The sequence below is a fragment of the Belonocnema kinseyi genome, chromosome 6, assembly GCF_010883055.1.
Source record: "Belonocnema kinseyi isolate 2016_QV_RU_SX_M_011 chromosome 6, B_treatae_v1, whole genome shotgun sequence".
Lineage (NCBI taxonomy): Eukaryota > Metazoa > Arthropoda > Insecta > Hymenoptera > Cynipidae > Belonocnema > Belonocnema kinseyi.
The window spans coordinates 51798425-51809818 of NC_046662.1; the positions used below are offsets into that span (position 1 = coordinate 51798425).

At 24.1% G+C, this 11394-nt stretch overlaps 1 protein-coding gene across 1 annotated transcript in view; it reads left to right on the plus strand.

The window, feature by feature from the left end:
- LOC117175383 (amiloride-sensitive sodium channel subunit beta-2-like) overlaps window positions 1-11394 on the plus strand; it is a 21656-nt gene that overhangs the window by 6812 nt on the left and 3450 nt on the right. The window contains exons 2-8 of the mRNA XM_033365092.1: window positions 2911-3013; window positions 3116-3379; window positions 3472-3538; window positions 3641-3655; window positions 6179-6335; window positions 6404-6495; window positions 6561-6677. Of these exons, the coding sequence (XP_033220983.1) occupies window positions 2911-3013; window positions 3116-3379; window positions 3472-3538; window positions 3641-3655; window positions 6179-6335; window positions 6404-6495; window positions 6561-6677 (815 nt within the window). The remainder of the gene's footprint in view (window positions 1-2910; window positions 3014-3115; window positions 3380-3471; window positions 3539-3640; window positions 3656-6178; window positions 6336-6403; window positions 6496-6560; window positions 6678-11394) is intronic.

The window sequence follows — 11394 nt, forward strand, 5'->3', positions numbered from 1 at the left end:
TATTTTATTATCAAAATAGTCTCTAAACATTGTACAACAAAAATATTATGTCCAATATTTTTCCTCCACAAAATTTTTAATTGAATCTAAAGTAAAAGTTCTAAATTAAATCTTTTACATATATTTTAATTTCACAAACGTCACTGGCCTTTATGGCATAACTGATATTGTCTTTATTGCAGCAAAAAAATTTAAATCAAAACTATAATCGTTTAATTTTGTGTAGGATCTACTTTCTGTAAAGAATATTTTATGTACTGTTTTTAATACTTTACGCAACATATATTTTGTGCAAGAAAAATATTGGACATAATATTTTTTTGTACAATGTTTAGAGATTATCTTGATAATAAAATATTACTATATAATTATGTAACCCTTGCTTCAAGTTAATTTTTTTGGTTCAAGGTACATCATTGCAATACAAAATTCAGCTCCTTAATTGAATATACATTTTTCGAAACGAAAAATTTAGGTATTCAATTTTTAATTGAAAAATTAGGTTGAAAATACCAAAATTGTTGTTTTAGTAGAAATTAACCATCTTCGTCACAAATTTATCTTTTTGGTTAAAAATAAAAATAATCAATATAAAGAATCACTTGTTAGAAAATTTATCTTTTTGGTTAAATCTTAAAAATATTCTATCTAAAGAATCACTATTTTGAAAAAATAGTGAAAAACAGCACTTTGTTTGAAAATGTAACTCTTTCGTTGGGCATTAATTTTATTAACTGAAAATATAACTATTAAATTTTTGGTTAACAAATCATCTTTTTTCGTTAAAAATTCACCTCTTTTGGTTTAAAATTTATCCATTGCAGTTGAAGATTGATTATTTTATTTGAAAATCCTTTACTTTGCTTGATTCTCGCTTATTTTAATTAAAAATTTCTCTTTTTTGTTGGACATTACTTTAATTAGCTGAAAATTTAACTATTCAATTTCATTACCTTTTTGTTTGAAAATTAATCTTCTTCCTTTAAAATCCCTATTTTTGGTTTAAAATTATACTATACCAGTTGAAATTTAAACTATTTGGTGAAAATTGAATTTGTTTAGTTTAATATGAATTTATTCTAGTTAACTATGCCAATTAAATAATTCACAGTTAAAAATTCATCTCTTCGGTCTTTTTTTTTTAGTTGAAAATTAAGTTGACAATTATTTTTTTAAAAATTCGATTTGAAAATGTACACTTTTATTGAACATGCATATTTCCGAGTAAAAATTGTAATATTTGATATAAAATCCGTCTTTATTCTTCAAAGTATTTTTAAAAAGATTTAAACATTGGAAAAATTCGAGTCGTTTTAAACAATATTCAGCAGTTTTAGAAGAATTTAAATGATAATTTAATAGGTTAAAAGTTTCCAAATAATTACAAATAAAATTGTATACGAAAATTTCATTAGGATTCCTATGAAAATTAGAAACTAAATTATTATTTTTTCATTTGGCAGGATTGGTTAATAGTTTCATGAGAAATTAAGATAATTCAAGAAATATTTAGAAATTAAAAAAGAATTAAAAATCATTTAACATTCGACAAATTTGGAAGAAATAAATTAAAAAATCATTACTTTAGAAAAAAATCGATTAGTTTCAAAGATATTAAGAAGTTTTTAAGAGGTTCAAAAACAATTTAAATTGTTTATCAAAATATATATGTTTGAAGATCGTTAAATAAGAATTGGGCGTTTTCAACTGACTTTTTAAACTTTACAGATAATAATAAAATATACTTAAGATTCCTGTCAAAAAATTAAATGATTCCTCTTTTTAAAAGATGATTTCAAAATAATATTCAACAACATTTCAAAACAAGTTTTGATGTAGAAATAACAATTGAACAATTATTAATTTGTGACAATTTAAAACAAAAAGAATTTAACTTTGAATTTAAAAAGTGTTCATTGCAAAAAATTGTAACCTTAGAAGTTTTAATGCTTCTCACCGAAAATTGTTAAAAATGATATGATTAAAAAAACTTTTAATTGGTTAGTTCATTCTTCAATTAGAGCTTTGAAAATTAAAGCCTCAATTTTTTCACTATGATCTGTACAAACGATGAAGCTTAGAATTTTTTAATTTTGCAATTCACCGACATTTTTATTTTAATTTAAAAATAAAAAATTATTTTTTATTTTTTTGCGGAAATTAAGCAGGTATTTGAAATATTCTTGAAATTTTCTATATGAATCATATTACGAATGTAATTTTTTTTTGAAACGGTTACTAAGAACTTTAAAGTGAAAGAAGTGAGGAAAATATTAGATAAGACTCATAATTTCTAGCAATATTCTAACAGAATATTATTATAAATAATAATATTCTAAAAGAATATTATTATAAATAATAAATTCTCTAAACCATTATGTTTGTTAACTTGATTTATTTATAACCTCATCAGACACTTAGTTTTTTTATTCAATTACACAACTTTGAAATCCATATCTACGGGCACGGAACAACAGTGCTCTGAACAACAAATGCTCTAATTGTTTAAAAAACGGGTTTACGAAAAAAAAAAAAAGCACATCTAGGTATTTTCGAGTGGAATGGAATGGTGCACTTTGCTTTTCGATCCAATACATACTTTGTTTATAAAAATTTCAGAAAAATAAGAAATGGTGTAATTGCTTGACAAATTGTTTAAATAAAAAAATGCACATAGTACAAATTGGGCCAAACGGTATAAAAGTCTAATTGGAGAAAGATTCTGAAGTCTGAAGAAAAGAAAACTTTTTAAAATAAAAAAAATTAATTTTTTGTTTTATTTTAATTTTTTTAATAACAATGTGCGAAAAGTCTGACAATTTATTATTGTGTAAATTGTATATAGCTGAAATTAATATTCAATATTAAAATATATAAAAAACTGCTTTCTATAAAAAATTATCTTTACAGAAATTATTCACCACAGTGTGAAAAATTTAATTATCACTACGCTCACGAGAAAAACATTCACTGCAAAAGCGAATCAGACTGTCCCGGTAGTAACGAAGTGCTGGTAAATATTTTTCAAACGGAAAAAAGTGATATTACAAAGAAACTTATTACCTAAATCTAGATTTTTTCAAAGAAAAATAAACAATATCGTTTTTAAATCCAGAAAACACCAGGGCCTGGCATCGACGTAGGATTGACTGTTGAATTAAACATCGAGCCTGAATTTTACTTCGCCTCAATCCGAGATTACCCAGCAGCATTTATAATTATTCACGGATCTAAAGATTTTCCAGAAACTGATATTCTGACTTTCACTGCTCAGGCAAACTACAAAGTAAAAGCCGTTATTTTTGGCACAGTAATTGAAGCTCTTGATGAAATGAAAACACTAACTAAAGTGCAGAGAAAATGCATTTTTCCTGATGAAGTAAAATTTCATAAATTAAATAACAATCAAAATTATTTAGCTAAGCGATTTTTATCTCCTAAAAATAGATAAACAATCAAAATTTTTTTTAGATACCACATGACTACAGCTATCAGTCGTGTCTTTCTGGATGTAAATTGAAGAGAATAATGACAGCTTGTAACTGCATGCCTTATTATTATCCAGTAAATTGTAAGCTCTATCATGCTTTAGGACGATTTTTTTGCCCTTTTATTCTACAGATGTATATTTTTGTTACAGGTATTAATATATCAGGTATATGCGACTTTAAAAACACAGATTGCATTCAGAAATATCATTGTAAGAACCGTTTTGTTAATAATGATAATTAGGGTAGTCCAAAGTGGTATTTGTGATGAAGAATTTCTAAAAAATTCAAATTCGTTCAATTGACCATTCCTTAATTATAAAAAGTTTAATACAATGATCTAAACAATTGCGCGGATATTTTTGTATGAATACAATACTTTTTTTAAACGACAACGTGAAAACTATTCATTTAAAAATAAAAAAGTCTTTTTTTTCTCGAGAAGCCTTGATTGACCTATACTATTAATACATTGTGTTGAAAAGTAAGAAAGTTATGGTCACTTATATTGTTTGAAAATCTATTTTTATACTGAAAACTTCATCACTCACATAAGTTGAAAACGATGCAAAAACAAAAAAGATTCGTTGGTTTGAGAGGAATGGATTGACCTATAAGATGAATGAAGAATATTGAATAGTGTGGAAGTTACGCTTATTTATGGTACTTGCAAAATGTTTGTTTACAGTTAAACTCTCTTTATAAATACAGTTCAAAAGTTTTCGTGAAATTGAAAAAGAAACTTTAATTCAAAACGAATCGATTGACCTATGATTTAAAATACATTTTATTAAAGAATAATGAATTTATGATCATTCTTTTTTATTATCATTCTTCTCTTTATTAATATAATTGAATGTAAGTCTAAGATTTAAAAAAATTACCGACTCGAAATGCATCGATTGACCTATGATGTTCAGTACTTTATTGAAAATTAAGAATGTTATAGTCATATCTATATTTTGAAAAATCGGTTTGTATAGTAAATGTTTTCTTACTGTCATACTTAAAATTGTTACGAAAAGAGAACAAATTTATTCATTCGAGATAGATTGATTGACCTATAATAATAATACATTATAGTGAAGAGTAGCAAAGTATTGGACATTTTTAATCTTTAAAAGATGTTTGTTTCATGTCAAACTTTTATTATAAATACATTTCAAAGTTGATGCAAGATTAAAAAGGAATCCTTGATTTGAGACATACTAATTGACCTATGATGATTGGTTGATTTTAAGCAAATGGATTAACCGACAATATTTAAACATACTGGTGAAGAGTAAAGAATTTACGGTCATTAATAAGATTTTGAAAATTCGTAGTGCAGAGTTAAATTTTCCTTATAAATATAGGTGAAAGTCGATGTGAGAATGAAAACAAATGCTTGATTCAAAATGAATTGATTGACCTAATGTTAATACATTCAATTGAAGAATAAGGAATTTATGGTAAATGGTACAAGAATAGGAAATATTGGTTGATTTGAAGCAAATCGTTTAACCTACAATATTTAAACACAATTTTAAAGAGTAAAGTAGTTGTGAACATTTATATGATTAAAAAAATGTTTGTTAGTAGTTAAACCTTCTTTATAAATATAGGTCAAAGCTTGAGTGGAAATAAAAAGAAATCCTTTATTCGAGACGATTTATTTGACCTAATATTAATACATTTTATTAAAAAATAAGGAATTTATGGTAATTTATGTTGTTTGAAAACCTGTTTCTATATTCAAATATACTAATTTTCATAATTTAGAATTGATACGATGAAATAAAAGATTTGTTAATTCGAAGCAAACGGATTGACTTATTATGTTAATAGGCAATATTCGAGAGTTGGGATATTATGGTTATTTATACTATTTAAAAAATATTCAGGGTCTCACTTTTTTATAAATTCAAATCAAAGTTTATGTAAAAATAAGAAAGAATCCTTCACTCAAGGCGAATTGATTAAACTGCGATATTAAATACTTTATTGTTAAATAAGAAAGTTCTAATTATTCATATTGTCTGAAAATCTATTTTTATAGTAAACATTTTCTCATTTACATCATTTAAAATTGGTCAAAGAGAAGGAAAGATTTTTTGATTTGAAGCTATTCGATTGGCTTATAGTTTCTGAACATAATCTTAAAGAGTACAGAAGTTGTGGACATTTATAAGATTTAAAAAATGTTTGTTCAGAGTCAAACTTTCCTTCCAAATATAGGTCATAGTTGATGTGAGAATGAAAGAAATCCTTGATTCGAGATGAATCGATTGACCTATAATATACTTTATCAATAAATAAGAAATTTATAATCATTATTATTATTATTATTTGGAAAATCTATTTTTAAAGGAAACTTTTTTCATTCATATAATTCGAAGTGGAAACTTTTTCTCGTTCACATGATTCAATTTTATTTTTAAAATAGAAAAGATTTTTTTGACAAGAAGAATCGATTGACCTCTGATATTAATACATAATAATAAAGAGCAAGGAAGTTATGTTTATTTGTGATATTTTAATAATTTTTGTTTCATTTAAACTTTTTTAATGCATATTATAAATAAAAAATAAAATAAAAATAAATAAAAAATAAATAAATAATAAAATTAATTGCAAATTAAAAAAAAAGTTTAATAAAACTACGAATTGGAAGTATGATTGAAGATTTATTAGAAATCATATATTTCCAGATCAGATAACAAATCTCTTTAAAAGACAGACACTTGATAATGGCAAGATTCTCGAAAAATGTTACTGCCAGCCATTGTGCAATGCAACTAATTACAGCTTCTTATCGCTTGATAAAAATGATCTATTTTATTTAGAAAATCCTACACTATTTGCAAAGTGAGTTTTATACAACAAAGGTGATATTTTTCAAGCAATGATGACTATGACCATATTTATATTTTCAGATTTAATTTGTCAATTGTTAATGTTTTCTTTCGAGATTTTGGATACACTAAATATGAAATGAGTCTCTTCTTATCCTGGAACGATCTTATCGGTAAGTATAGAGTATAATCAAATAATTTTTTCAAATTATTTATAACTATGTGACACTTATTTCAGCACGCTTAGGAGGTATCATTGGACTTTGTTTGGGAGGATCTATCATAAGCTTAATGGAACCAATTATTTATATTATATTGACACCATTTCGAAGAGTTCACCATCGAGAAATCAGGCGTGAAAGGGAAAAAGCTGATGCTAAGAAACGAGCTGAAGAGGAATTAAAAAATGAGAACTTGAATTATCAATATTTAAATTTGCACCGGGCCCATTTCATGTAACGGGTACCATTTTCACGTTCGGATGGAATCATCAATTTTTGTTGCTGGAAGAAAGCTCGCCTAGCATTGACCAAATTGGTAGAAAAAGATTTTTTCTTTGTGATAGAATGATCAAATAAAAATATAATAATAATAATAATTATTATTATTTGATTAGTCTAATTTTATATTTCTAGTTGCAAATTAATCTTCTTTCTTTAAAAATTCTACTATTATGCCGAAAATTTATCTCTTTGTTTTATATCTTTCCTGTTTATTCAAAAATTCTGTTAGATAATTCTTGAATTAATATGTATTGGTTAAAAAAAAATTAATTTTAATTGAAAAGTCTAAATTATAGTTTTGGTTCGAAATTCATCTTTTCCTTATTAATAATTTTATTATTTGGCCAATTATTTGATCATTTTGTAGAAAAGTCATTCTTTTTAAATAAAATTTCGTCTTTTGTGGTTAAAAGTTAATATTTTAAAATAAAAAGTCTAATATTATGTTACTTTTTTTAAATCCAAGTGTTTTGCTGCAAATTTGTAATGCAATATAAAATAAAACAGCAATTATTCTTAATTTGTGGAACGAGCTTTATATTACCGTATTTTATTATTGTATTAAAAACCAGTTTCTTTTTTGGTTCGAAATTAATTTTTTTTACTGAAAATTGTGTGTATCTCTTGACTGAAAAAAATTGGCTTAGTTGATAATTCAACTCATGTTAAAAAGTCGTCTTTTTTGTTTTAGTTTAACTGTTTTTATATGAAAAAATAAAAATAAACCATTTTTGCTGTTAAAATATCAATTTATATATTTTTCGTTCAGAATTTATCTTTGTTGAAATTTCATATTTCGTAAGAAATTATTTATTTTTAATTGGTAGAAGAAATTCAAGTATATCGGATAAATGTTTATCATTTTAGTTGGAAATTAAACTTTTAGGTTGAAAATGTAATTATTCTTTAAAAAATTTATCGATCGTCTTGAAGATACAATATTTTTACTTGGAAACTTCGGAACAAATACTAAGCCTTAAAAAAATGAACCGAAAATTATACATTGTAAACAATTTTAATTAAATTTAATGAATTCAGTTTAAAATTTGCTTTTGTGCACAAATATTTTTAAGAAATTTAGCTTAAGACTTAAGAGGAAAAAGGAATTTTCATTATAATTGTTTTTTAACAAATTTGCAAGTTGCTATTTTATTTATATAACTATGATTTATTCTCGTCTATCAGGGCATTCAGATTTTAAATTGTTGATTAAAATTATTGTAATAGAATGTACAGAAAAGAATTATGAATAAATATTTTTTTCATTAAAAATGACAAAATTATGTTTTTAAGGAATAATTTACTGAAAATATGAATTATTTCACAGTTTTCGATGAGTGTATTGTAATAGAATTGAGCCTTTTAAGGGTGAAATTTTGTACATTTTTATAACTTTATCGTAACTTCTTTGAATTTTATAATTTTGTATTTATATAATTCGTTTATTTTGCTACCACATGGATAATAAGATTTTGAGAAAATTATTCAGATTTTATTTTAAAAGGTTGTTTAAGTTTTTAAGATTTCAATGTATGTCGAAAAAGATCTGAAAGATTTTAATACCATTTTTATGAATTAAATTTTTTTCATTTGTTGAAGTTTAAGTACTTTCGAATAGAACTGAAAATAATTAAATTTCTTGAGAATATTCAGAAAAATTTAAAATGAAATGCACATATTTAAAGATTTCGAAAAAAAATTAGATGCCTTTTAAGAATTATTAAAGGTTTTAAGAGATCAGAATTAGAAAATTACAAAATAAATGCTATTATACTTAATTTAAATAATTCAAAGTTAACTTAAAACTTGTGAAAAAACAATTTTTTTAAAATATGGATTGTTGAAGAGTTTGAAAAAAGAAGCTGAATTAAAATTACCAAAGTTTTCAAAAGAACAAAAAATGTTTCTTAGATTCCCAGCCTAATGTTTAATGATTTTTCATTTTAAAAAATTAACTTGAGGGTAATATTCTAAAACATTTCAAAGTATTTTAAAAAAAATTGCAAAAAAAATCTGAATGATTTAAAGCACATTTTTTTGTCTTTAAAAAATACTTATAAAAATTCAAAAAATTTTTAAAGACATTTAGGAGGTTTAGAAGTCTTGAAAAGATTTTGAAAAAAATGTGAATGTGAAAATTACAAAAATATTGAAAAAAAATGTAGACTTTTTTACAATTTACAATTAAAAATGTTTTCCTAGATTGTCAGCGATATTAACAGTTATTTTATGGAAGATTTTACGATTTTTTTATTTTGCAGAATTTAAAAAAAATTTAGTTTAAAAATTTTCTAAGTTTAAAAAAATGAACCACAATTAAAAATTGTAAACAAATTAAATTAATTTTAATGAATTCGGTTACATATTTTATTTTTGGCATAACTTTAGCACACTTTAAAAGCACACTTTAAAATAAAGATTTTATTATTCGAATTTTTTATTTAATAATAATTTTTAAGGTTTACTGTCTCTCTCTCTCTCTCTCTCTCAGTTTCGGTAAAAGTTGCAACTATTACTTGATCCTCAAGCTGTAGGGCTTATTTTATTTCTTAAAATATTCTCTGCAAATATCATTGATATCTTTTTATGAAAAAAATTATTCAGGGATTATAAAATCGTTATTTTTAAACAATAGGTTTTCAGAAATACAATTTTTTAAGTAAAAACATATTAATGCCACTTGCAGAGAATCTTTTTAGGAATACAATAAGTGCCACAACATTAGAATCAAATAAGAATTGTAACATTTACCTAGAGAGAAACATTAGCATATTTTCTTTAATTTTATAAAATCAGTTTCTAAAAGGTTCAATTATTGAACTTAAAATAACATGCGATTATAATATCCAAAATTATTTTAAATTAATAAATAAAATAAATATTATATATATATATATTTTTTTTTACGATTTAAATTAAAATACGTGCATTATAGCGTAAAGTGATTCTAAACAAATTTGTAGTTAAATACAACGTTTGTCTGCCCGTTTCTTGTCTCTTGTTTTTATTTTTTAATTTAATTTTTTTATTTTTAATTCTATTTTTTTACTATTAAAACAAAAACTAAGCGTTCTATCGATCCTTTCGTTTTTAATTTTATTTTTTACTGTTAAAAAACCGCAATTCCTAGTAAAAAGGTAATGCTATAAAATTTTAAGTCTTTTGTCAATGCACAATTTTTTAAACTATCTTTTTTCGTACCTTGCTACTTTTTTTTGTGTCAATAAACTTGGTTTAGTTTTATTGCTTGCGTCGTTTGTCCAACGAATTTATTTTGATTTTTGATGCTCTTTTTACTAATAAAACAAAAACTACGCGTTTTATCGCAAAGTAATCGATACAAAATTTGCAGATACTTTTTTAATGCATAATTTTGGTCGATTCATGTTTTTCTGATCTTTTATAGTTTGACAGAAAAATGGAATTTTTTATTTTTTATTATTTTTTTGTGTGATCCAAATTTGAATTTTGGACTTATTAAAAAAATCCTAAGGTTGATGTGGTAATCTCGTAGGGCCTTTAAAAAGTAACTTTTGTATTTTCTTGACTCATGGTGCGCTATTTGCCTCAAAATATTCTTTTTCGTTTCATTTTTTTATTTTTAAATGCCATAATTCCAACAGGTTTATTTTTATAAAAAAAGTTGTAAGAACAAATTGTTTGATTTTTTTTTTACTATGGATAGCCATGCATAAAGTTTTTAAATCTTGATGCAAGTCACCATTAAACAGGACACTTGCGATTGATTACCTGACTATAAAAAAATCATACTGAGCATTAGGATTCTTATAAATATAAAGTATTTAAAAACTAAAATTAGATAATTTTTGATTCAGCAATTCATTAAACCATTTCTTTAGACTTATTTCTAGCTCAGGTTTCTGTTTTCTTGTCTAAATATTTTAAAACATTTTCGAGAAGTTTTAAGAGTTTTCAAAGGATTAAAAATATTTTAGGGTATTCCCAAATAAAAATGCTTTGACTTGATTTCGACTTCGTTATGTCTTGAGTTCGTCTCCAAGACATCGATGTAAGCCTGCGTTTTAAAGTTCAGTTGAGACATAAGCCTTCGACTTACTTTTATAGCTACGACAGGTAAAACGGCGTTTACTTGTTTCAAGTCGAGCTTTATCTTGGCTAAGGCGACGTTTACTTATTTCAGTAAATCTGCGTCAATAAGAACCTTTTTGTCTCGTGAATAAGTTAAAAATTGATGAATAAAAAATTGTACCTATTAAATTAGTCATTTTTAATTTAAAAATTCAGAATCTATGAGTCTAAACGAGTATAACCCTTTAAAATTTTCTTTAAAAAACTAAAAATTGTAACTTTCCAGAAGAATCTCCTGAGTCGTTAAAAATACGTAAAAACAAACAACATTTTGAATATCATATAAATATATATAGTATGAAAATATACAAGATTAATAGATTTAATGCTTTCACGATGATTCATTTTGATAAGAAGAGATACGAGGGTAGTTCAATAAGTCCTTAGAATGAAGTATAAAAACAATTTTTTTTGGGTAAATTTTTTTTATTTTTCAACATAATCTCCTTGGAGCTCTAT